The 27983-nt window shown below is 41.8% G+C and overlaps 1 protein-coding gene across 1 annotated transcript in view; it reads left to right on the top strand.

Moving 5' to 3' along the window:
• Positions 1 to 27983, top strand: part of SNTB1 (syntrophin beta 1) — a 113575-nt gene that overhangs the window by 81319 nt on the left and 4273 nt on the right. The window contains exons 4-6 of the mRNA XM_038129169.1: positions 17747 to 17886; positions 24431 to 24627; positions 26146 to 26336. Of these exons, the coding sequence (XP_037985097.1) occupies positions 17747 to 17886; positions 24431 to 24627; positions 26146 to 26336 (528 nt within the window). The remainder of the gene's footprint in view (positions 1 to 17746; positions 17887 to 24430; positions 24628 to 26145; positions 26337 to 27983) is intronic.

Below are 27983 nucleotides of genomic sequence, written 5' to 3'. Positions count from 1 at the left end.
GAAATCCTTGTAGGAGCTGTACTTGAAACAAATCCACAATTGAAAGGGTTTCATCTATCATTCCTCTTCTCTCTTCCCCTCTTAAATTAATGATTGTTTTATTTTAGTTATTTTTAAGATGGGAAATGTTTTGACAATGGAGTTTTAACATTAAAAAAAATATTGGTGATTAAAAAAAATTCTTTTATTCCCTTTACTCCAGATTCTTCACTTCCAGAGATTTATTTCTGCCTGCAGAATTACCCTCTCTTCTTTAGTGGACAGTAATTGATAGTGCACATCACGATAATTAGTCTAACAAGTCTCCTAAACCCCAAGCCCCATAGCTATCTTTAAGCTCCACATTGTCTTTACTGTAACGTAAATAAAAGCTTTAGAAAAAGACTGAAAAGAAATTTGATATCGAGGGAACCTTGTCCTCTCCAAGGGGTTTCCTCTACTCATTTTTAATGAGGCCCATATTAGTTGTCATTTGTACCTTCCCTGATGAATAGTTTGGAAGAAAAGCTTTCTCCATGCACAGCGAAATTTGTGCCAAGTTGCTGACCTTTGCTTTTGGTGAGACCTCATTTGAGTCTGAGTCCCAAGCCCAAACATATTGTTGGATCAATCACGTTGATTTTTGGCTCAGATAGTAATGCAGGGTAATGAGTTGTGCTGTGTACACATTAACCTCAGACCCGGAGCGCCCACGGTAGGCTCTGAGCAGAACGCGCCGGGGCTGCCGGAAAGACATTCCGTGCTGGCATCTTAATGGAGGGAGACAATAAAAACAGTAGGGCAGTATCACAGGTTCACTGCTTGTGGGATGTAGGATTTAATCAAAGCTGGAAAAACAAACTGCCTTCTGTTCTGTTTGGGAAAAAAAAAATCACCTCAGTACCATAAAGGTGCTTTATGAAGTGTGAAATAGAGAGGAAAGCCTGAATGTTTAAACAGTAAGACAATGATTCTACTACCAAAAGGGAATCTGCTTCGGGGAACAGCCTCTGAATAACATCAGATTTAACCTTGTCAGAGCTTAGGATCCAGTGACTATAATGGCATTGCAAGGAATTTGGGAGCATTGGGGTATTTTTTTTTAAATTAGTAGATATCTTATTTAGCAACACTTTAGCAAAGTTCTCCTTTATTCATAAGTAAAATTCTTAAGACCGATTGTTGAATTACCACGAACAGCCAGCATCTCTTACTTAGAAGGAAGGTGTTTCTGTTCATTTCCAAAAGCAACACTTCCCTCAAAGGGCAAGATTTTGACCTCATTTTACAATTGTAAATCTAGGGAGAGACAGTATTTCACGAATCATCCTTATGGAGAGATAGACAAAAATCCCAACATGCACCTGGGACAACATATCCTTGTACTGACTGCTTTCCTCACTTGAAGGATTAGGAAAGGAAGGAAGGGTTACTCAATGACTACTACAAAAGCAACATTTTCAATTTTAATTTTAATGTAAGCTCCAAACAACCATATGTAAGGGACAGAGAAACAGAGACAGAATAAATTTCATTTCTGCAGATCACACACAGTTTTGTGTCCTCGTCTTTGTACAATGAAAACTGATCAGTAAGGCTGAAAGACCATTACTGCTTCAAATGGAAAATCCAGTGAAGACAAATGGAAAAACCCAAAGTTCATAGAGATCCAGTCTTTGGTGTTAGATTTTGGAAGCAAGACAGGACACAGCTGAAAGGAACAGGGTGAGAAGGGGGTAGAAGTATCAAAACAGGACCTGCTAGAAGAGCAAAGTTCTGTACAGGTGTGAGAAGCTGCCCCATCGTGCATTGCTGTGGCATTGCTGGAAGGGCATTCTGGCTTGTACAGTGAGCCTGTTCAATAGTCAGGGTGCAAAAGGGGGATCTGGAGCCTAAGTGCATGTATGTCTGAAGGACGTATGTCTGGGGGGTTGGACCTTCTGCTCTCAATGTAGTCACATTGAAGACAAATGGACTTGCCAAAGGTTTTCTCAGATGTTTCTTGATTCCCTGAGTTTCAGGTATTCCTGCAGTACCAGTAGCCCTACTGGAGGGAAGCACCTGGGTTTTAATTACTAATGACTATTAGTTGCGGTGAAGATTCCCGAAACTGTGTGAACACATCGTGTTATTCTTGGAGCGTTTTTTGTTTATACATTTCTGCTGAGCAAATGCTGCTGTGCAAACATTCATTTGTTGATCTTGTGCTGAAAATAGCTGCAGACATTGGCCAGAGTAGCTGCTGAAGTGTAGCATGGCTATAGCTGCTTTTTTGTACTTCATGCTGGAAATGCCAGTGATGTTTATGGAAATGGCTCTAAAAGGTTCACTTTGAGGAGAAGCCTGCTATGGGAATAGAAGCTTACCTATTTGTTTGTGGAATGAAAAGCTTGCACATTATTATGAAATAAATAGTTTATGGTGATGTCTCTGGCTGCTGTCACCCTGGGAAATTTAGTGCAGGGCTCTTCATGTTGGGGAATATGTTAAAACTTCATGTTTAAACATATACATATATTCATTCCACATAAGAAATGCTTATTATTGCTATGTTCTTTGGATCCCTGAATCACAGAGCTACAGCATACAGTAATACTCTCCCACATAAATTTTCAAAACAGAGGTTTAAATCTGCTTGCCCAAAACTGTAGGCATGTGTTAACAAGGCAAAAGCAACTGGAAGAAATGGAAGAAGCTGGAAGTGTTGCAAAGAGGAGCAGATTGGAAAGGGGTTGCACAGCTTAAATGGGGCAGTGTAAGAACCTTTTATGTGATGTTTTTGTCTGGTTTTGATGGTTTTGGGAAGGCTGGCTGTTGAGGATGAGCTGACTTGCTGTTGGATTCTTTCTTTGCTGTTGCAGGAGTTTGAAATGACAAAGAGAGCAGCACGGGTTCTGGGGGTGGTTGTTGTGGCTAATAACATAATATTAATAATTATATTAGTATGAAAGCGCCCAGGGTACAGCCAAAGCTGGAATGCCATGGTATGAGATTGCAGCAGAAGTAGTACCAATAGGAGCGGACTCTGCTCCAAACTCCAACCTTGTGAGTAGACAAGAAGAAGAAGAAAGAAACATGGGACAAAACATCTGATATGTCTCTGCTGTGATTTTTGTTCCTCCGGGACATAAGCCAAATGGATGCATGCAGAAAAACAGATAGAGTTGGGGGAAAGGGAGGAGTGGGACAGCACTGGAAGAGCTTGAAAGATTCTGAGCTAGGGGAGCCTGGAGGAAAGTGACAGTGGAAGGAGCAGATGATGAATAGATGAACTGCAGAGAGCTCTGGGTACAGACAGATGTACAAAATGTTGAATGGCTTGGAAGGTATTGAAATCTTCTCTACTGGCAAAAATAAGACCAGCCTTCTCTGAGCCTTTCATAGTCACATAAGATTAACTCTTCACAGCTGCAAGAAGACTTCAAAGAGGAATTTTAGCTCCTCTCTCTTACTTTCCTTCAGATTGGACTCAGTTTGCACTCAACAAAGGTCATGTACATCATCAGTTTCTGTTAGCCCAGATACATCAAGTAAAACTTCAGTCTCTACCCTCTTCAAATAACTTGAAACAGCTGCTTGGATATTTGCAAGTGCATGCAGAAGGAATGGGTTGTGGTTACAGGATCACATTCAAGTGAGTGAACAGTTCTGAAAAACAGTGACAAGGAGGCAACCACTAACTGATAATGGTTACACACCTGTAGCCCTGTGTGGACCTGCAAAGTGGTTCACAGTTTTGGAAACAATAGCATTACAGGCTGTTGTGCTAAAAAACGAATTATAAGAATACCAGTCTCAGAGGCAACAGAGATCTCAGACTACTTTTCTTCCAAGTAAGCATATAGCCACCATCTTGTCTTGTGTCAGCCCCAGACATTATCAGCTTAGTGCCCAGGATTCAGCAGCAGCAAAGGCTATGTGCATGTGCAGATAACAACAAATGAAGTTTGCTCCAGATCTCCTCTTTCTCTTCCCCTTCCATCACTCCTCAGCTCAGCCTCACCATCCCCATCACTGACTGCCCCTGCCTCTGATGGTGGCTGGGCTATCTGAGTACATCTCAGGATGTACTTTTGAATAAATGTTGCATTTAAAGGGGTACTAGTTATATGCATGAAAATGTTGTAACAGCTAGCCTGATTTCCATCTGGCATAATTTAGGAGTAAATCCATTGACGTCAGTAGAACTGGAAGGATATAAATATAATTGAAGTCAGACCCTATATTTTTAAGGTTAAGCCTAAAAAACACTGTAACTTACTCTCCCTCCTCCCCCCTCAAATCTTTTCTCTTTCAAGCTCTGTCACAAATTTAAATGTCTTAATTAGGATTTCATCTGTTTCTGCCCAGTTCAATCAAGGACCTGTCAGTAAAGAATTTTAGGAGATGCAGAGCAGAAGCTCTCCTGACCCCCTGCCTATCTTTAGAAAATCTCAGTGGCTGCTGGTTCTGAAAAACTGTGGCAGCAGTTGTTCTTTTCTGCCTTGGTCAGTTGTGTCAAGCTGTGTATCTGTAGCTATGTTTAGTTCAGAGCACAAACATGAGGCAGAAATGGAAGCTTTTTGGCAAGCAAAGAACATGCTTTTCAGCCCATTCACACAGAATCGTGTTAATTAATAGATTGTTTTCTGACAAATAGTTAATTGTGCCTGACTGTTTTCCATATGGCTAAGGAAATAAAAAAGCCAAAGAGGAGAGGGTATTTAAAAATCCAGAAAGTTTGGTATGAAACTGCTGATGTGATAGCCAGCACAATCCCATTTGCTCTACTTCTAAAATTGGTTATATGATTATTAGCATGTAACCAATTTAAAGAAACACATCATTCCCAATTTTCTTTTTTCAGTGTTACTCAACTAAGTTGTAGATCAACTAAATTACTTAAGATTTTTTCTACCAATATATGAAATGCTTAGGCCAGTACAGACTACAAAAGAAATCTCAACAAATAGACAAATATTTATCTCTATTGTAGTAATAAAAGCAAGATAAATAATTTGTAAAATTTCCTAGTGAAATTTTCCTTTAGGACAAGTATATTTCTAACACCAAGGGTGGAATTAGGTGTAGTCACTTGGTAATATCCACATGTTTGTCTTCTTGGAGTTTCCACTTTCTTCTCTTCTTCTTCTTTTCCACTTCTGTAGTTGCAGAAGTTATAGCAGCTCTGTGATGTTCAGGTTATCCTCAGCCAGCTCATACTGTAAATGGCTGGCACTTGCTGGCTGGGGTGATTTATTAGCCCACAGCAGGAAAGAAACTTCCATTGATCAAATCCTTTGGTTCATGAGATCGTATGTCTCTTGTGCCAAGAATAATTTCTCTTTGGATAGGTGATATGTTTGTTAAGAGATCTGAAAGTCTAATGCTGTTACCAGGAAGTTCTTTATTGTATTAAATTATGTATCCCAGGGTTATTTCTTAAATCTGAAACCTTAATTTCTCCTCCTGGCTGCACAGGTAGATAACCTGTAGCATGCAATCTGGTTATACTAACTTTGGAGATTAACTTTATTCATCCCAAGTTTTTCTTCTAGAAGGATGTTCAGTTCTCAGTACAATTTTCTGAAAGTAGTTAAATGCTGCATTTATTTTGAAAACATGAAACACTGACAATTAGAACAGATAGAGAGCATTAGCTTTAAAAATTACATAGCTTACAGTATGTAATTTGCTGATATTTGTGGGATTTAGTTTAGTAGATTGATAGCCCTAATTGTGTATTTTAAAGGAATCTAGATGAAATAACATGGCGCAGCACTAAAGCCATTTGTCCTGTGTGGCTAATTTAAAGCTCAGCATAGGTACCTGTCAAGTAGAATATTTTTTATTTGTCTTCCTTCTGTTGAATATTCATAATTTCTGTTAACACATGGCCTTCAATATTTCTTCTTTTTATTTTTTCTTTCTTTTTTTTTTTTTTTTTTTTTGGTAGATAGTAGATTAATTAATAGAGTTGCTGTAAACGCCTGGGCTGTGATCTTGCCTGGTCTTGTAATATAAACAGTATCATATCAGATCTGGGAAAGTCATGCCTCTTGGGAAGTGGCAAAGTGGCAGCTCACATCCTGACTATAGGTGGCAACCTCAAACTTCTACTTTAGGAATATTTCTTCAACTGCATCTTCTGAAATAAATAGGGTTTATGAAAGCTGAGCTCTTGTTTTTATTGTATGTTCCTAGCCACAGAGAAAAGCTTGAAACTATGGAATGTCAGCAAAGCAAAAAGGCTTGATGTATCAGCAAGAATTAAAAATGTATTTTAAATACCAGGCAAACCTCAGACTGATTTTCGAGCCCCAGTTGACATCCCCAAGGGAAATTTGGCTGACTACAGTTGGTATCAGTGGTTTCCTATTAAAGCTGCCTTGCCAGTTATTTTTGCATCATTAGGGATGTGTGTGTTTCTTCATGTGCCACACAGCTAGTGGTGACAGCTGTCCAGCAAATCAGATACTGGTGACAAACTGCAGTTATCCTCTGGCTCTGAACTTCCTCTCCTGCATTCTTCCCATTTACCCATTTCCTCTGCGACCATTGCTCTCCTGGAATTACTTTGGCAGGGTTACAGTAAAGACCGTCTTAAGACTACTTTTAGCTAAATAAGCAAATTAAAGTTTTCTGTTAGTCTCCCAAGCACGTAAAGATACCTGAACTCACAGTAACACCAGGACCACAGTGGCATGCGCTCCAGTATGGGCAAAGATTGCCTAATGGTGAAACTGGCCTGTGACTACAATAGAGTAGTTGAGGATGTCTGTCAGGGAAGTTTTTAAAGAGCAGGCTAGATACATCTTGGGAGCAAAGGCTGTCCTCCCCTGAGCAGTGTTCATTTTAAGTCATCTAGGAGGTTCCTGGAATGATACAGCTGATGAGGGAGCCAGTTCAGGAAGGCACCTGACTGGACCTGTTGTTTGGGAATGGAGGACTGGTGTGATGTGATGATGTGATGTGATGTGATGTGATGTGATGTGATGTGATGTGATGTGATGTGATGTGATGGCTGGAGGCTGTCTTTGGCACAGCGATCACAAAATGAGTTTTCAGTTTTTGGAGAAATAAGGAGAGGGGCCAGCAAAACCAATAGCGTGGGCTTTTGGAGGGCAGACTCTCATCTGTTTGGGAGACTGGTTCAGAGAATCCCTTGGAAAGCAGCCCTGACGGGCAGAGGAGTCCAGGAAGGCTGGACAGTGTTCAGGAAGGAAATCCTAAAGGCACAGGGGCAGACCCTCTCTGTGTGCTGGAAGATGAGCTGGTGGGGATGAAGATGAGCCTGGCTGAATGGGGAGCTTTGACTGGAACTCAGGACAAAAAATAGAGTTTATGACCTTTGGAAGATGGGATGAGGAACTCAGGAAGATTAAAGGATGTTGAGAGGTTATGCAGGGAGAAAACAACAAGAGTGAAAGCTCATGTAGAACCTAACCTGGCTGCTGTGGTAAAAGAAAATAAAAAATGTTCTTATAAATACATCAGCAAAAAAAGGAAGACTAAGGAGAGTCTCCAGCCCTTTTTGGAGGTGGGAGGGCACACAGTAACAAAGAATGAAGAAACAGCTGAGGTATTTAAAGCCTTCTTTGTTTCAGTCTTTAATATTAAGACCAGTTGTTATTTGAGTACCAAGCCCCCTGAACTGGGTTAACGGTTGGAATTGATGCTCTTATAGGTCTTTTCCAACTAAAACAATTCTATGTTTCTATGGTTCTGTCTTCAGCTGTCTTTCTATGAATCTAAGCATTCATATTTCTGAACCAGTGACTGGCTTGGATTGATTTCTGCCTTCTTTCTGGAGGACAGAAAAATTCCATGCTCAGTTTTTCAGTGGGGAAAGTGGCACTTTTGGTTAGATACCATTTGTCTTCTGTACAGATTCCTTAGAAAATGAACAAATCGCAAATCAAACAGAACTCTCTGAAAGGGCAAAGATTTTAAATTCAGTTTTGTCTTCATTAAGTAGTGAAAGAAAGTGAATTGGATATTAAATGGAATAGCTGTTCATTTCTTACTGGCACCCTGGAATCCACTCATGCCAAGATCCACCAGGAAGACCTGGTGGATCCTGATGTTCTCCCAGCTCTCCATACTGTCTGCCAAGGTGCAGCAAACTGAATACCTCTTTGGTGAACAGAGGTCTCTCAGAGTCAGTTCAGCTGGCTTTCTGGGAAAAAAACACTAGTCCTGCCCGTCAGAAAATGTTGGATACGATAAATCAAAAGGAAAAGCGCATGTTTAAGTTTCTCCCCCTCCCTCCCCCCCACAAAAAAACCCCAAAAGCAGGTATGTTGCTTGAGTTTTTTAGATAGCTTGTGAAGGTCTGTCCTGATGATGGAGGTACAGACTTTGTAACCATTTTTGAAAAAGGTTTCAAATAATCAAATGGCTTTGAAGCTGACAACTAAGTAAATAAACAGATCAGAAAAAAAGACAAGTAGAATTTTTTTTTCTGATAAATCTTAATAAGTAGATTTGGATTCCAAATTGTGACTAATTTTCACCAGTTTTTTCAGACATCTGTGGCTGCTTCACATTCTTCCAAAATTAAGTGAAATTTTTAAGAATTCTAATTCAATTTTTGCTTTTTTAATAGGGCTTCCAAATATTTTTCGGCATGCTCAAAATTCCAGTTGATGAAGCATAGCATACAGATTTTAATTGTTTTTTGAATTCACTCATTTACTTGAGGTTGTTAGTTGCATTGCAGCCTATCAGTATTTGAAGCTATTGATCAATGACCCCGACTGAAATGACACAGTATTCTGGATTGTCCTTCAGACAACATAATAACAATGAGAATGAAACATGTTGTTCTCTCTCTGTTGCTCCCCTACTATTTTTTCTTCCAGCACTTGTGATTTATTATGACCCTTGAGTAAAGTAGTCAAATCTGTCAGTCTTCAAAAGGTACCAATCATGATGGGCCATTATTTCTGAGACTGAATATTAGGGAAGACAATGTGGTAGACAAAGGCACAGAACATCTCCTGGGACAGATTTCAGTCACTATAGTTTTAATGTAGACATTGATGATTACCTGTCCTTCACCAAACAGACGCTGTAATAATTTCAAATTGCATTTTTCATGTTTCAGCCATCGTTAAAAACTGCAAGCTGCTTTCAAATCAAAAGTCCACCTCCAGCATTCACATTTGATTGGAGGCTGTTGAAAAGTGTGCTTGAGCTGATATTTAGAAATCCACACACTTGCACTGGATTGAAAGATGACATGCTTGTATCTTTTGAGGCAGTGGGTATTATTACTCATTTATCTTAATGTGGAACCCATTTGATCAGCAGAGGTCAGATTCAATTGCAAATTATAGACCCTTCAGGGACAGTGAGTTGAAACTATCGTGTCTGCACATGGATTCTGCTCTTGTACAATTACCATTATGCCCCACTGATGATGATGTACTCCCTCAAAAAGTGCTTCACCTTGGCTTGAACAGAACACTGCTCACAGCACAGCTCCAGCACACAGCAGGGCATGGCAGGGATCGGTGGCTGTTCCTGATATCCTGGAGCATACCTGTTTCCCCCACCACTAAATAACAATATCTCTTCTTGGGCGGTTGCGCAGGAGAGGTGGTAGAGCTTCCACAGCCTCCAACACAAAGTAGAATCCCTTTCTTTCTGTGGCTGACCCTGATGTGCAAAATAGTTCCATGGACTGAAGGAGAAGACACATGACTGTGCTGTGCTCCTTCTTGGCTTTTCACAGAGCAAGCCTGGCTTACTGGAGGGAGAAGACTCTGCTCCATTTTAAAGAGAAGTACAGGCTTTTCTCCTAACACTAGGTTTTTAGTGCTTAGGGGTCCAGTGGTTATTTTGGAGACAATACAGCTGCTCACTTCTCCCAAAACTAAGCTGCATCTTAGAGAAGTACAGTTTCTACCATATTTTAATTCTGTGATTTTTATTTAAATATTTATTAAACTTAACTTCAGAGAGTTGCTTCAGCAGCTTTTTGGTGATATGCTCGTGAGACATGTTTCAAAAAGTAAGTTTATAGCCACTCTCACGTGCAGTCTGAAGAGCCCAGACACCTCACAAGTAAGTTATGCATGCACACACAACAGATTCAAAGGTGTCTGCTAATAGCATCTTCACTTCTGTCCTGAATGTGTGGTTGTGAGCATGCTGGAAGAGAGACAGGTTGCTGTGTGAAACACTGGTGCTGGCAGATCAAACAGTTGCTGACAGGTCATGGAGGTAAGTACTTGTGATTGCATCCACTTTTACAGAGTTTCTTGCTTATAAATAGCAGGTTTGTGCTCACCCCCACTCTTCAGGCTTTCCATTCATTTGTTCAATCAGTATAACTGATTAGAAAAGCCTGGGATTAATGGTCTTTCCCTCCCTTTAGTCCTCCCTCTCCTGTGTCTCTTTTACAAGCAGTACTAATAATGTGACCTCTTCCCATCCAGGTTTGTTCCCAGTCAAGTTGTCTTTGAAGGGCAGTTGAACTTTAGCTGTCCACTATCTCCTGATGAGCCTCAGTGGCCAGTGGAGCTGTGCTGAGCTTCCTGTGTGTCTGTCCTTGTGACTTACAGGCTGGCCACTGCCCTTGAGCAATGAAATGTCCTCTTACCTTCCCTGCTCTCCCCTGGCAATTTCTGAGAAGCAATAAAAATGAAAACAAGAAAAGATAGCAAAGTGTAGGTTTTTCTACAGAAGTAATTTGGTTCAACACTATCGTTTCAGGAGTGGACCTTTGCTATTTGCAAAGCTTTGCTATCATAAATTACTGCTATTCTAATTTCACACAGTGCTGTCATGGTCTGAAGTCACTGCTGTAGAAGAAAATGTGTTTTACCCAGGAAGCACCAGCATATTTGTTAAATCACAATGGTCAGCTTAACTAAGATGAAAAGCAATCAGTGTCCTAACAAATGGTGTGGGACATTTGCCATCTCCTGTGCACACTGCCTGTTTGGCTTTCCCTGGAAAGATTCCTGACATTATCAGGAAGTTAGATCTCCTGTCTCACTGAAGAATAGCTCTTAACGTATGGATCTTCAAATCCCAAAATCATGCATAGCAGAAGGAGTGTGGGTCATAGTTGAGATTTCAAAAATAGATGAATTACCATTTTTTCCTTTTCTGAGTCCCCTGGACTTGGATTTCTGTGTATTTAGTTAATCAGTTTCTGTGGATGTCAAAACAACACATCAGGATTTTTAACTTTTCTTATGTTGTTGTGTAATATATTTTTACTTAAGGTAAAGTGAATAAAGTTTATGTGATGCTGGGATTTTAACTCCCTTGTGTTTCTTATCTTCAATCTGCTGCAATGGAAATGCAGAGTGTTAGACTCCATCAAGATAGAAGGATCGAGGATGCACTTCTTATACAGCTCTAGAGGATTTAAGGCTCAAGGCAAATCATCCTGCAAACCCTTTAGGAGTGATAACTATTTTGTATTACTACTGCATTCATATTGGTGTAACATTCATTGAACACATGCATGAAAAACTGTATGTGAACAGAATAATTATACAACCACCTTTAACTCATGGAAAATCTATATGATGACTCTCTGGTCCAAATCTGGACTTCTTCAGTTTTTTTCTGGTATTTCATATAGGTTGGAAGGATTTCAACCCCCATGCTCTAAGTAGACCCAACTGCACCAGCTTGCTCAGGCCCTTGCCTAGTCATGCTGTAACTTGAGGGTTGGCCATTCACAGTCTCTCCCAGTATTTGCCCACCATGACACACAGAAGAAGTTTTCCTGAGTATCAAATCAAAATTCACCTTACTCCAATTTGTATATATTGAATGCCATCCTCTTCCAGTGCACCTCCAGGAAGAATTTGGCACCATCTTCTCCGTAGTGTGGAAGACATGGAACCCTCCAGGCTTATTTCCCAAGGGCATGGTCTAAACAGTTATTAGGAAAATTCCAGCTGACTTCACCAAACTCTGGAACAAACTTCTATTGCAAAATTGGGATCAGGCATTCCTGTTTGGCTGTAGGAGAGGTCTCAGGTCACTTGCCATTCTTACATGGGTGAGTTCACAGCACTTAGGTACTTTTCTTGCCTTTAGAGGTCTTTGGATATGAGCCAGAGCTGTTTGAAAATCCCATTAGTCTAGAGAGCAAGGACATTGTTTGAAATATTGCTGTGTTGATGTGTTTGTGTTCATTTTGGCAAAAGTTGGCTTGTGTCCTTTCATTTTAAATGATAATGAGAAGGAGTTCAGACTTGAACAGACCTGTCTTGAGAATGAGTGTCTTGTCCATGCTCAGCAGTGCCTGTAACTGAGGCTGTCAGTGTACTCCTGGGCCCCGGGGTTGGATCAGTGCAAGGCCTGGATCAGTGAGGTCCCTGCTGTGGCTCCCACCTGACCCGTGTGGCTCTGGCTGCTTGCACTGCACTGGTGCCACCCGCACACATCGCTCGCGCGCTGCTCTCTGCTCTCAGGAGCCAATATGGTGCCCTTTGGGGGATTTTCATCTGTTCATTGACTTTAATCCAGATCTGATAACGGCACAAGCCACCACTGAGGTCAAAAAGAGAGAAAAACAAAACCAGACACGTTTTCATTAGCTTTTTTTAAAATCCTAAACAACGTGTTCATTATTTCCTGTTTAAAACTACAAAGTTTAGCTGCGAAAACACATCTCATCCGCATGCGGTATGGGAGGTGTTGATATCCCCTGCCTACGGCTGTCACTTACACCCACTCCTGCATAGCAATTTGCCTCCCATCAAATGAGCTCGTGCAAATATCAGCGTTGTTGCATATGCTGGGGTTTGCAGGATGTATTTCTGCATCCCTGCTGTTCATCTTGCAAAAACCCTTTCAGTCCCAGCTGTTATTTTCAGGAACTGACAAGTGGGTTTCTGTAAATTAATCAAATTTATTCTGAACATGGATGCAACCCTTCATCAAAAGACAATGAAAAGGCAAGAAATACGTAGCAGAACATATCCCAGCCTGTGTCAAATCTGGCTTGTCAGCACACAGAGGTTTTAAGGAAGAGGTAAAATAGCAAGAAAATTCTTTCTTGATTGCTCCTCCTTTGCTCAGTGTAAGAGGATAGTGTGGGTCTGGGATTTCGGAGGAGGTGTTGGAAAAAGGGGTTAAACAAACCACTTAGTGTAAACATAAACTTGCTAACTTCACAGTGGTCTCTGAAAAGACACATTTTGGATACTTGCTGCAGTGGAGTCTGCTGGCAGTTTATAATTTGTTTACTAAACAAGGAATGTAATTGAAATGTCCCTTTTGAGGTAACAAAAACATAAAACAGCTTCTCAGAGTAGACCAAGGCCTCTAATTTAATTATCTGTAAGCCTCACAGATTAAAAGTATTTTTTCATCCATTCCTGACAGCCTGGAGTGGATAAATAACTGAAAATCAAAGAAAAACCTTTTGGAAATGAGACCTGGCAGATGAAAGAGCAAAGGTCCAAACAGTTTGTAGAACGATATATCTCCACTGAGATTCCCCAGTGTCTTTTTGGCAACTAATTAGATGTGAAAACTGTTAAAGATTTGGAAGCTGTGACACCCATTGGAGGGGACAGGGGTCCCATCACTTCAGGCACAACAAGCTGGCTCTTTTGAAACACTGCTCTGTGCCAGAGGAGTTACTCCTTAAGGGTACATTGTGAGCAGTGGCCAGAGAAGCAGCAGGAGCAGAGCAGCCATACAGGTAATGCTGAGCTTGTGTCACCACTTGCAGTCAGTCCTTGACACCACAGGTCTGGTCCCAAAGCAAAGCCTGGCACTGCAAAGACACCCAAAGGCAGCCAGAGCTCAGGCATGTCCTGGGTGCATGGGGTCTGGCGTGCCCCAGCCCTGTGTGTGCCACCTGTGTCCTGCACTGGAGCGTGGTTGTGCCAGCCAAGGGCTGATGGCCAAGGCTAGCTACTGGTGTAGCTACTGGAATGCAGCAGCTGTTCTTGCACACCTTCTGTCTGCCCCCACATTCCTGTCTGTTCCCACCAAGTGTGCCAGGAGCACTTTGCCACCACAGCAGAGACTGCAGTGTCTGTGTGGGAACAGAGCTCTTAACCTGACTCTGCAGGGGAAGTCTGTGTCTGAGCAAGTCGTGAACACAGGTCTCCTCTGGTGTCATCCCAAGCCCAGCCATCATGTTATCATACACACACACACACAAAAAAAAAAAAAAGATTTCATCCCTGCAGCACATTAAATATTTCCTGAATTTGGAAAGGTAAACCAATGAAGTGCATAGGGGGAAAAGTGGCATTTCCACATAATGGGGTGAGTAAATGAGGAGCAAAGAGGTTTGGAGTAGCAAAAACTATTCTTCACAGCACTTATTTTCTCAGAAAATGTTCTCCCTTTTCAAGTTTGTGCTTTAAGACTTTGATCTAGGGGCATAGTATGTCTAGGACACAAAAAAAAATCAAGTTTGCTTCTGGTATAAACATTTACAGCTTCATTGACTTTAGGTGGAATTTCACCTGGGAATATAAGTGGTGACCCCAGGTGACACATAGAGGGAACGTTGGTACCTGTTGCTTGGACGTACTTGAGCAGTGGCCAGAACACCAGGAAAATATTTGCTGATTCATTTTGCTGTGGAATACTTATTTTTCTGTAGTTCATCTAGAGTTGATCTAACAGTTTTGACTTTGAAAAAGGGTTGAGTTTGAAAAGTTTTTTAGAGTGGATGGTGGTTTTATTTGTCTGCAACACAGATCAATGCACTTTGAATTGTACGTGTGCAAGTGGGAACTGGAGCGAAGAAACTGAAGTGCAAGTGCCAGAATTCTGCAAAATTCTGGCTAAGGAGCTAGCCCTAATCATTATCTAAAACCATGCCTCTAAAATGTATCTCAAATTATATTTAAATTTACTCTTACACAGGCATTTCATGTTATCTTTGTGGTATGTCAGATACTAAAACCCTTAAAACTTGAATAAATCCTTCACATAGCTGCCCATAAGGAGAAGGTTTTTTGCTTTTGTTTTGTAATTTGCTATTATACCAATGCTTGGTATGACACTTATAGATCTGGATTAATTTCCCATGCTGATTTGTGATTAATGTGCCCTGTAGGCTAATGGTATCTTTTCAGCCTCTCATCCTCCTTTGTAAAATTTGCTATTACCATTTACAGGACAGCATGTTCTCTTTGACACCTTCCAGAAGTGCCAACTGTCTGTTGAACAGCATGGCATCAGCTGTTACAGCCTGATCCAAACCCTACAAAATAAGGGAACAGTGATGGAATTCAAGGTTTTTAAGGAAAGGCCGGATCTTTTATTAGAGCAGCTGTTACAGTTGGGAAAAACAGACAGGCTTTCAGGCACACAAATCCTTCTTCAGGTCTGAAATAGCAGCAGTGTTGCTTACACCAGCATTCCTCATCAGTGAGGCAGCTATGGTCCTAGTAAGGTTTAAAAACTGTGTTAGAAGTGTGTGCATTGCATGGCCCTGCTCATGGGGAGGGCTTCAGAGCAGAACACAGGCAATCATCATTTGCCTCCACTCCTCTTCCCAGTACACACTCTACAAACCAGGGATACATCCTACAAGGAGAGGTAGTGTGAAGTCACTTGTTCTTGAGAAAAGTCTTCAATTCCTTATGACCAAGCCACATGTTCTCCACAGTCACCCTGCTGTTGGGAAGGACTGAGGCAAAGCTGTGGGCTCACAGTGCAGGTCATAAACTTCAGGATTCATGCTGGAGATTGCCTCCTAATATTTACAGCTGTCCAGCAAAGAGTTGTGAGACCAGCTGGCAAAATCAGTTTTATTCTCTTTCTTGTAATTCCTGTACAGGGAACAGTGTTTCCCAAAGTTTCTGACATCATTGTGGACTAACCAGCCACCTGATAGCAAAACATGTGATTGAAAATGTTACACAGGCAGGACGGTTCTACAGAAAAGCTGTGAATAGCTTCCCATAGTCTTTAGATTGCTTGTGGACACAGAGATTTCATATTTACCCTCCTTTTTATTTTCAGGAAATCTTCAAAAGTATGTACTAAAGTCTTTCTAGTTAAAGAACACAGGTGAGGTGGTCCAAAATTAAACATTAACATTAACACTAACATTTACTGAATGTTAACATAACCTGTGAATCATTTCTGTACTGCCACACTAGGACCTGGGATGTGAACTGTAGTCAATAGCTGTGGTATTAAGAAGCTGAGGATGTGAATATTTTCGTGGTATGTCGACTGTGAGAATGCTGGATTTTGCATTCCTTCCTGAGTGTAGTAATAGGTGTGTTAATTATGTGGTTTCTCTATTCGAAAATGAACGATAGCGTTTCAAGAAACTGTCACCACAAGAAAATTGTAAATAAGTATTAATGCTTCTGTAGAAATTGAAAAGATGAGCTGTTATGACTTCAAGAGACATGAAAAACCAGTGAGCAAGTAATGCTGTAAACAGGAATATGATTATTGGAAAAGGCTAGTTCAGAGGGAGAAATACATCTTAAAAATCTTAGTTTAAAATCTGGGTTTGGGCATTGTATTCTGAGGTAAAGGTGTGTTACATTGCTCTTGAAAGCCCTTAGAGGTTTAGAAATTTGTGGGAGCCTATCTTTGTATAAAATGCAAGTGTTTCAAATATGGTTCAGAATTATCATACCTGGGTGTGTCTTTCCCAGTCTGGCCAAACTTTGATCCCTTTTGTATGTTTCTCCATCCAACAATGTGCCCAGTGACACATGCCCATGGCAAGTAGGCTGGCATCAACCTCAGAACAGCACAGACAGCTGCTTCTTTATCCCAGAAGAGGTTTTAGTGGAGGAGTCATGAAGACAAGCAGATTCTCTGGTGAATTTCAGAATTTATTTCATTCCTTTTAGTACCCAGCCAAGATGTTTGTGTTTGAAAGCATGGCTGTGAGTATTACTGGGGACCAGTGTTTCTTTTTCTTTATGTGCACCAAAACGAAAATGATTCGTTTGTCCATGAAAGAGCTTCATTCTTACTTGAAATAAAAGTCCTTTCATATTCCCAGCTATTTTAAGACACTTCTATGCTGCCAGAGTAGAAGAAGTAAAAACCAGGATCCATACTTAATAATTGTCTTGCCATGTGGACATCACATATCTAACCTGCAAAATACAATTCCACATCTGGATTCTGCAGCCAGCAAAAGGCTCTGATGCTCTGGTCTTAGGACATCTTTGAGAGAAAGGTTTGAAATGTGAAGGCAGATCCATTACCAAGTCAATGCCTGAGATGAACACCACATTTAGGTTGGATCTCTTTATAAAGGCATTTCTAAAACTGGAAGAATAGTATGAAGGAAGGAGAAGCAAAGAAAAAAGTGAACTGCTGAGGAAAAAAGCATCTACTCCCAAACCACTAGTTTTTTCTATCTGTCACTCTTCTTTAATAGTGATGATGTTGCAGCTTTTTTAAACAGAAACAGCAGCAGCAGTGTCCAGGACTCAGGTTAACATGCCAGCTACACATGAATGGTGCACATTATAAATATACATTTAAGGTCTTTTCATGCATACCACAGCTAACTAACAGCCAGCTCCACCTCAGTGTTCTTCCAATACTGCATTTATGGAGTAGCCTGTAGTAAAGGAAGGCTGGAAATGGCAGTGCTAACGGTAGCAGCAGATGGCTTTGCACGTTATTCTATTTCTGTTGCATCTGATTATAAATTCAGATGGAGATGTCAAAAAGCCAGAGAAGTAAATCTCTCTTGTGTTCATTTTCTCACCCAGGACTCAACATGTTTCTCTCATCTGGCTTTGCATGCTGGTAGCTTTGTCTCTTGTTGTTTCACTGAAACTTTGCTCTTTTTCAGGTGCCAGGAGACAACGAGAAGCACTGGAAGCCAGTGTTAGTGGTTTTGACAGAGAAAGACCTCTTAATCTATGAGAGCATGCCACGGATAAAGGAAGCCTGGTTCAGCCCTGTGCATACCTACCCCCTGCTTGCTACCAGGTACCCTTGCTTTTCAATCATGACAGCTTTCAGGAGCAGCTGAATCAGCCAGGAGCAGGTGTAGCTGATACACAGCTGTAGTCACACTTGAACTGTTGTGGTTGTAGAAGCAGGTTCTTCTTCATTGGGCTGATGTGCCAAGCTTAACTCCTCAATTCTCCTCCATTTCAAGTTCTGGCTGAAGCTGATGACCAGAAACTCACTGGGATTTTGGATGTGACAACTTAGCTTGGATACAGAGGCAGGAGTGATGAAAACTCTGAGATCTCAATCTCAATCTCTCAATCTCCTGAGATTTCTATCTCAGTGTGCAGACCTGTGAGCTAGGCAGAAACACCCTGACTTCCAGCTGCTCCTCCAGGCTGAAAAAAGTGAACTTGTTGCCCTGAGTTGAATGTTCTGTTGTGGCAGTTCTGCACCACCAGTATGGGCCTTTTGGAGGGTTCCACATGTGATGGAGACACTTTCAGCACAGCTTCTGTTCCTGCTTTAGCAAATTAACTCCTGCCTCTTTTTAGCTTAAAATGGTAAGTTTGGAAGACACATTCTTGAATCTAGGTTAGCAATAAGCATTTGCATTATTTTGAAGTATCCATTAACACTAATTCAAAGAGAGCTTTCCCATGGTTGCCTTTATGCAGTGGAAACTGTTTGTGCTTCTTGATGTGAATCTTAATCATGTTTCTCTGCCAGTATTGTCAAAGGGCTTGAGAAAGAGCTGTTGTTCCTTGTTTCAGCCTTGCTACAGGCCTCTATTATACCATTTTCAATGAGTTCTCATTCAGAAGGGCTGGTTGCCCTGGCCAGAAGCAGTGGGGCTCTTACTGCACTGTCATTAGTTAATTTTTGTCCTCTGTGTCTCCCCGGATGAACTGACGCTTTGCTGCTAAGTCATTATGTTAAAAAAATAAAAATTGAACTCACTGATTTACTCTGATGGTGTGTTCCATCAGTAGGAAGCCACCTTCTGACTCCCCCTTTGTTACCCTAACATGGGTGAGAGACACCAGCTTTGCAGCTGGAGCCCTGCTGCATGGTGTGGTGCTGGATGCAGTTGACAATTCTAGGTGACAAGTCCCAGTGAAAGCTGGGTAAAGTATTGCAGCTTGTGTCCAGCTAGGTCACCATGCCTTAGAGATTGAGAAGCAATAGCACCCCAGCAGAAGATGAATCATTTCCTCCCCTTTTTTTTCAGGGTTTCATTTTTACATGAGCTCAAATCCTCCCTAAAGTGACTGGGATATCTTGTAGTGCACCCTGCCCCTTCCCGGCCACACATCATCATGTGTAAAGACAACTCCTTGCTGAGTGTCACCAGCTCCCATCATCAGTGACACAAATTTACTGCATCACATAATCTAAGTCCACATCTTGGGCCCTGTTACTTAACTATTTTTTTCTCAAGAGGCCACATTGGATAGCAGACAGCCTTGCCTTGGGTGGGGATGGTCATCTCCCTGTCTGATGGGGTACTTTCCTGAGTGGAAAAACATTGGCCGTCATGCTGGAGGGGAATGAGAAGTTGCACAGCACACGTGTCAGGCTGCTGAAGGGTCTTTACAGACTGGGAGGAAAGAAAGCCAGGATGGTCTGTAAGAAAGCCAGGGTGCAGTTCAGAAAGGACAGGTGCAAAGTTGAGTGCTGGGAATAATGACCTCTGCTGTTTTGGGGTGGAATATGGGCAACAAAGTAGTTGATCTGCCAGGAAGCACCGCAGCACTGTGATAAAATTGCTTCAATTTAAGGTGGTGTGTTTTTGAGGGGGGAAACTGAAGACAGTCATCTTGGGTTATAGCAGAAGTGTTGCATTTTGGACAGATGTAATAATCATATGTAACTACAGAGAAGGAGTAAAGCCTCAGGTGATACTCCATGTTCATGAGAGGCATTGTACTTCCAAAAAGATGCCAGTTAACTGTGGAAGGTCTAGAAGAAAGCAATGCAAATATGTAACATAGAAACACTATCAGGAGGGGAATACTTAAGAAACCTTAGTAGCTTAATCTAGAGAAGTCCATGGAAAACATGTCAATAATTTTCAGATATGAAAATAAGACACAAGGAGGACAGAGAGTATCTTTTCCAGATCCCTCCTGAACACAACAGGGCATAGTTGACTGCACTTGTGGCAGGGAGTTGGTGAGGTACTGGTTTAGATTCTCTGGGAAAGGTGTGCAATCCTCATCACTGGGGGCATTGAAGGATGGGTGGCACGCAGCACAGTTAGCCTGCTCTGTGAAGGGGGATGTGCTGGGTGACCTCCTGACAACCATTCCAGCCCTGTTTCTGTGATTTCTTACCATCACTGAATGTAACACCCAGATAAAAAGACAGCAGCTATACAGAATGGAGTCATGTGATAAATACACGTATACACATATACGGCAGATTCCATAAATGGACAGATTCCCTAAATCATTGCACCTCCTGTTTTGGATGATTTTGATTAAAACTCTGCAGGGTCCTGCTTTTATGATCTGCCACACTGAGTACAGTTATAGCAAAAAACTAGAGCACAGGTTTTCTGTTGGTATTGACTGCTGTGTTCATTCTCGGTCAGTGATTCCCCTCCTCGTGACGAGTTTTTTAATCCCCTCTGTGCATTGATCAGTGCAATTTAGAACTTTTCACCTGGAAAGTTTGCAGAGCACATGTTGTAATCTTAGTTGCTCCCATCTTTCAGATTTTTATGAGTCCTTGGGAAAACATTTTTGCTTAGCTAATGCATATTTGAAAAGCTGCTGAAACTGGAAAACTGCAGTGCCAGATACTGTACAGAGTCATGCTTAATCTACCCAAGACATAATGAGCAGAGAAAATTGGAAAATGGTAGAAGGATTACAATCTTCTCACAGTCCTTTAACAGCAAAATTTCTACATGCCCTTCTTGTTTGTTGATAAGTTTGCCTACAACCTATGGATGCCATTAAGACCTAAAAATATTTTCCAGTCAGTCTTTTGTAGCTTTGCATGGAATATAAATAATAGCTCTAACAAAACCAAAATCAAATTTAAGTTGTTCCTTTAAATCTCTGCACAGGGTGGCTCGGCAGCTGGCACACAGCCCTGACTCCAAGGACCTTTTTGTCATAATCTCTGTTTCAGTGTTTCCTTATGCCTCAATAACAGTGCCTCCCTCTAGCATGGGAATGGGGCTTAAGTAATTACATCTTATATGTTTGCAATCAAATTCCATTATCTATCACAGCCAGATATGAAAGGAAAGGGAAAAAAAAAAAAAAAAAAGCAGTCCATGTTGGGCTCTGATTAAAGATCAGGTAAGAAGCTTTTGTGTACAGCTGAGGTCTGAAACCAGAAAGTATTAAAGCAGTTTGATAGCTAATGACATGGAAAAAATGGGAAAGGAGCTTGGGCACTGATTAACCATCTGGGCAGGTGGGCAGAGGGACAGGCAGCGAGCACTGGGTGCCCTGAGAGCCCCAAGGTATGGGGTGCTGGGCAAATTCTCTGCTGGTCTTCCCAAGGCAGTGAGGCGGGCTCTGGGTGCCTCCAAGCAGATGAGCTGAGACAAGGTGCTTAGGTTTCCAAGGAGTACAGCCACTCCAGGGCAGGTTTCAAATGCCAAGTCAGGGTGCCATAGGAAAGGTCAGATGGCAGTAGTGTTCTAACCACAGTGTTGATGCCCCTGTACGTGGTCTCTTCTGAGCTAAATCTCAAGCAAGCAGCTGAAGGCTTCCTTTGAATGTCAGTGCTGGTTTCACTGTCCTTTCTGCAGAGACCATTAGATCTGGCTGTTGCAGTAAATTGTTGAAACTCTTCCCATAGCATGAGGATGAGGTGCAGGTCCCAGTGCTTCTCACCCTACACCAGCACTCCATGTTAGAACACATTCATCTTGCTGTCAGACGTTTGCAAAGCATAAGGTTAAAAAGGTCCCGAAATAGCGAGAGAGAAGGGAGAAATGAGAGAAGATGAAGCGTCTCCCTATTCCCCGGCAGCGTGCCCAGGGTTCGTTTCCCGCCGCCGCGCTCCGTGAGGGGACACGCGGCCGTGCCCGGCCTTCTCCTGCCCTCTGCCGGGAGGAGCCTTCGGCGCTCGGGGCTCGGTTCTCGGGCGCTCACAGATTCCCCCAGAAAGCTCCACAGAGCACAGGAACCTCCACGGGCTTGGGTGAATATTACCAGAGCCGGGCCTGCGGTGCAGCGCACACCACACACACCCCCCCTCCCCTGCGGTCAGGATGATGGGAGGCAGGAGCGAGGGGTGAGGTTTCTAAGGCTGTTTTTTGCCTTTCAAGGTATCTCTGTGGGCTTTAGGATGACATGCCTTGTATGTAAATGAAATGGTCCACATTAATGCAACTTTATTAAAGCATCCTTTGACCTGTACCCAAATACATGAGCACCGACAGCTGGTGCATAAATACTATCAAATGTCTTCCCGCATGTTTGCCTAGTTCATGTTTAAGTGCATGACTTTCCAAAGCATGGTCTGGAGCTGCTTGATGGAAAAGCATTTTTAAATAGTGAGACTGGATTTTTAATAATGAGGAGATAATAAGAAAAGGCAGGCAAAAATCAGTGTTCATGTTGGATGTGTTCACATACTTTAATTTGTAAAGTACATCTACGTTCTATCCATATGCTGAAAAACCTACAATACAGTACTATGGGTACAGCTTGAAGGTGTGGGGGAGTGGGTGGTGGTGCTGTGTGTTTTGGAAGGAAATCAAACATTGGAACCATTTGTTTGTTATGTATTCATTAACATATGTAATAGAAAATGATTTTTAATACAGCTTATGAGCATTGCATAAAGGAGATGACCCAGGAAAAAGGTGGAATAGTTTTATTTCTAATGACAAACTTGATATTTTCCAGGCTGCTTTTCCACAGCCCAGTAGCCGAAGGCAGCCGGAGAGCAGTGGCCATGCCTGTGCCTGGGCGACCACCCAGGGACAGACAGCAGCAGATGTCACTGGAGATTTCAGCTCCCTGATTCCTGCCTTAATTATCAAGGTGTAGCTTCCCCTCAGAGTTTGCACCCTCTCACTCCAAATGAAAGGGAATTAAATTTTTTGGGCTGTTCGTTTTGCCACTCAGTCCCCAATTGCAAAATCTGCCTACAGTAGAGATAGGAGGCCCTGAGTATCAAAGCTGAGTGGGGCATTAACTGAGCCTTTCTAGAGGGGAAAAAGCCCTTCTTGTCCTGCTCAGACACAGGGCAGGGCATCTCTGACCAGGATATTCTGTGTCTTGCTTCCCAGGAGCTCTTGGGAACATAAAATCAAGGGGGATGCTCAAAATCGAAAGAAAGTTTCCATGAACTTGAGCATGAACAAACCTCGCAAACCTTCTAGCAGGGTATGAAAGAGGGCTGCATCTGTTTGCCACAATGTGCAAAATGTCCAATGCCCTGTGGCTGGTGTTTCAATAATTGAAAAGCTAAAGTTGTGCTTTTTCTTTCTTTTCTGCTTTTTTCTTTTCTACTGAAACATCCCTGTTCGGTGGCATACCCGTACAGTGTCAGCTAACAGCTAACTGTTCTTGCTGATGCCAAACAATAATTGAGGGTAAATTAGTATTCAGTAGATTACTTTATTCTGCTGTTTTCCCCTTTAGCACAAGTGTTCTACTACCATGCCACATACTTTATAGACTACTATGAAGTATATGTTTGCCTATAGAAAGAAAAACAGAAGGCACAAGACAGAAAGAAGCTTTTCAGACAAATTTCATTTTATGATTGCCTCTGAGGGTTGGTCTCTGAATCTCAAAGAGTGATGAGCTCCCCTGGATTATTCTTTTCAGATGTATCAGTGTTGTGTCCCTGAGTGAATCCTGTGTTGACTGTCCATTCTTTTAGAGGGAAAAAAAAACAACATAAAAGGCAGATTGAAGGAAGAATTAATTTTTATGAGGTATTGATTTTCTCACTCAAAAATATTCCCTGCTATTTTTGTTTGCCCAGATGAACAAACGTTTCCTGGCCACAGGAGATCAGCTGTTGATGCTGGGCAAAAAAAAAATGCTAATTGCAGACAAATGTGAGAGAATTTCAGATTACAAGTAGCTGCAACATTTTACATTTTACAGGTTCCGTATGGGAAAAATAAGTACAAGACAGTACTTTGGCATCTACATATTTTACAGAGCTTCATACTTTATTCAACAGTATTTATCATTGAATTTGATGGCAGATATTTAAGCTGTAGAGCAAATGCTGCTTCATTGTGGAAGTTGGATTCAGCTGCCTCATCTGAGCCAGCTCTTGTATCTGTGGACCAGATTCCATCACCACAGACCAGTCAGGGATTTCTCTCAGTTCCTCATCCAAAGGGATATTTTGTACAATTCATTAAGTAATTTTGGGACATCCATGTCATTACCTGTGTGTCCAGCTGCTTCTGTGCTCACTGCCTTGGACCTTCACTCTTCTGAGACAGAATATAGAGGAGATGTGAGTTTCCTGCTCCCAACCACGTATATTAGGAATGTGCAGAGCAGAGCTGTGCTCGGGTGGGGATTTTGGTGCAGTGCACTGTTGTTAGAATTTCCTGATGTGTTTTCAAATCCAATTGCAGGTTGGTTCATTCTGGCCCAGGAAAAGGCTCACCGAAGTCAGGGGTGGATTTGTCTTTTGCAACCCGTACCGGTACAAGACAAGGGATTGAAACTCATCTGTTCAGGACTGAGACCAGTCGAGACCTCTCTTTGTGGACGAGGAGTGTAGTGCAGGGCTGCCACAATTCTGCAGAGCTCATCACAGAAATCACCACATGTGAGTAACACCTGCAGCATTTCCACGCCTCCACACCCTTCCCGTGACACTCGTGGCAGTTCAAGTTCCTTCTGCTAGAGGTGATTTACTTAAAAAATGTGCATGTTTAGGATTCTACTTGTTTAAAATACTGTCAGGTTCTGAGCCAGTAACAGCTGCTGTGGTACCTGTGTCCAGTGACACACTCATTGTCACGCTGACTTTTGGGTTTGTTTTCAGCATGTTGTTTCAGAAAAGAGTCTGTAGTCAGCCGTGTAGGCCTGCATGTCACGGGGGAATGATTGTCAGAGGTTTGTCCAGAAACTCATAGAAAAGAGCATTTTTCTGAGATTCAGGAAACTCCTGCGAGCCTAGCAGGAGTTTCTCCTGCAGAGGGAGGAGACAGAAGAGGACTGGCACATTCACAAGAATGAATTGGTCATTTATTGACCCAGCTCTACACAAGAGAGGAGAGTAAAAAAAACCACAAACCAGTCTAATAACTACACTTTGATGGGTAGTAATTTCCTTCCCTGAACATCAGGGTGTCATTTCTCAGCACTTCTGTACATGCAAAATCAATTGGAATATAAGTACTTGGCTGCAGATGCTCTGGAGTGATGCCCTGTTTGGCCAGGTAGCTGCAAGCCTGGCGTGGCTCTGGGGTTTGAGGCTGGGCCTTTCTCTTGAGTGCCCCCAGGCTTTGCAGTTCTTCCCCTGCTAGTCCTACAGTTGACAGGGCTGTTAATGTTGAATTTTGTCTCCACTCATTTCCTAAAAATGTGAGAGCAGGAGCCAAAGCACAAATCCAGCCATGCCAAAGGGCAGTTCTTGTTTCTCAAAGCTCAGGTAGAGCCACGTGGCTGCTTGTCAGCTGCTGGGCCCCAGCTGCCACAGCGAGCTCAGGATGCTCTGTGAGGGCCTCTGATGTGCAAACCAGCCAGAGAGCTCAGGGGAACCAGCTCGAGAAAGGTCCATCTCCTCAGCACCATGACATAGATGCCATTCTGTCCAAAAGAAGAAGAGGATCAGCCCCTTCTTTTATCACAGTGCTTTTATCCCGCTGTCAAGGATCTTTCTTGGTAGAATTGCTCCAAGAAGGTGATGGAATGGTGAATTTGGATGTGAACTCCAAAGCTCTTCGTTCCTTAATTTGGATCATGGCCTCTGTTTCAGAGCTGAGGGGAAGATGCAGACTTTCTGCTGCACTAGCTATTATATACAATTATCTGGGCCCTTTTTCAATTACCATGACACTAATGAGGACTCACGAGTGTCTTCATCTTTGTCAAAATACTTTAGGGAAACCCTTTACAGCTCCTAATTTTCTCATGAATTGTGTGCTGTGTTTATTGATTCTGGCTGTGTCTGACAGATACAAGAAGAGTAGTTGTGACTTGTCAATGTTTGGAAGGAGGAAACACCAGTCTGAGCCTTCTTAAACTTCAGTACACTGTTTTTTGTCAGCATGTAGATGTATGATAGAACCTGAAGAACTGCTTTTAAGAATGTGAGACTAAATTTTCATTTCTTCTCCAGCTTGTACATACAAAAGCCAGGAGTGCCGCTTGACCATCCATTATGAACATGGATTCTCTCTTACAACCGAACCACAAGATGGTGCCTTCTCCAAGACAATTGCACAATATCCCTATGAAAAACTGAAAATGTCCTCAGATGATGGGATAAGGATGCTTTATTTAGACTTTGGAGAAAAAGATGGAGAAATTGTAAGTACTGCGTTGAGCAAAGGGATGATGCATGTTACCATCTCTTTAGTTGTCCTGCGGGCTATGGGGGTGGAGAAGCACTAATGGAAGTTGGACTAGATGAGCACTGTAGGCCCCTTCCAACTGAAATACTTTATCCCATTCTGTTCCATTCTAGCAGTTGGCCAATGCCAGTATTTAGACACTGTGTTTTCTAGCACAGCACGATGATCAGGCTTTAGAAGGAGATAAACTAAAAAGACAGTTAAAATTGTAAAACCATACAGAGATTAAAGATTTGTCATATTTTAGAACAATCTGTACTACTAAATAGCCAGATGTTAAAATTTTTGTATGTATCCATTTCACTTTTTTAAATTATTGAGGGTGAAGGAACTTAAGAATGAGGCTTTATTAATTCCTATGTACACATAGGGACTTCATGTTATGACAACAAGCTATGCTTTAGGTGTTTTTGAACATGCAGTTGCTGAAAAAAAAGCTACTAATGTTGTGCAAGCTGTCTGCATAGGCCTCTAAGCTGTCACAATGCCTAAAAATAAGGTGCATATTCCAATGAGCAGTTTAAATCCAATAATTATGAATGTAAACATAGTTTTTCCTCTCAGATTTTTTCAGCAGTTCCTAAACATGGTGAATACTTAATTCTAAACATCATCTTTGTTAACATATACTCTGCAAACTACTTATTGTCAGGCTTTGAAGGGAATTTCTTACTAGCTGTCAATAAAGTTGATTCATGACTGCTGCAAAGGTGTTACAAATGAGTGTTTGAGATTGCTTAAAAAATCACCAGCAAGGGTATGAGCAAAAACCATATTTAATATTTAGCGACAGCATGACAGATTTGTTGGCAAGATTCACGTTACTGCCTACAGGACAATTAAGGCACACCAAGGAAACAAAGCAGCAACAAAACCAGGCAATCAAAACAGAAATGAACTGAGAACTATCTGTGGGGCTTGTGTGTGTGTTAAGGTGTACATATCAGAAGGATAGTGAAGGCAAGGATAAAAAGGAACATGGTCTAAAAACTTAAGAGCGCTCAAACTTTACTTTACTTATACCTTAAACTTAACAATTTCACAAAAGAACCACACTTAACTTATACCTAACTTACAACAATTTAATAGAGGAATAACAGCATTTAACCCAACTTATGACTTCAAAGTTGAACTTGGCAACTCAATAGAAGAACAACATTCAGCAGCTTTTATCTTAGCTTACAGCTTATGACTTAACCTTACTTACAGGTCTAACTTATTGAGATATCTAAGGTTCTTAAACATCTGAGAAAACAGCATGTCTCCCAGATTTGCTAACACATCTACACAGGTGCATGCACACAGACAGAAAGAGTCAGTGCAAGCAAGGTACCTGTGAAAAATTCCCCTCAGCAGTCAGGGAAACACTTTGGATGCTTTTGCATCTCCCAACGGGAAAAGGGTCAGGCCTCGAGGAGTGAGGGTACCAGCCCAGGACTCATTGTTTGGTGATCCTCCAAGTACAGCAAACCTGAGAGTTCTCTGGCTCTGAGAAGCCCCACTCAGAGGGAAATGCTGGTAACAGCCTGCTGCAGTTCTGGAGAGCTCAGAGGTTCTCATTTTGGATAGCTGTTGTCACAAAAGAGTCGGCTTTAGTCATAAC

Source organism: Motacilla alba, chromosome 2 (assembly GCF_015832195.1).
Source record: "Motacilla alba alba isolate MOTALB_02 chromosome 2, Motacilla_alba_V1.0_pri, whole genome shotgun sequence".
NCBI classification, from domain to species: domain Eukaryota; kingdom Metazoa; phylum Chordata; class Aves; order Passeriformes; family Motacillidae; genus Motacilla; species Motacilla alba.
The sequence above is the reverse complement of the archived record's forward strand: the minus strand, read 5'-3'. Positions and strand labels throughout refer to the sequence as shown.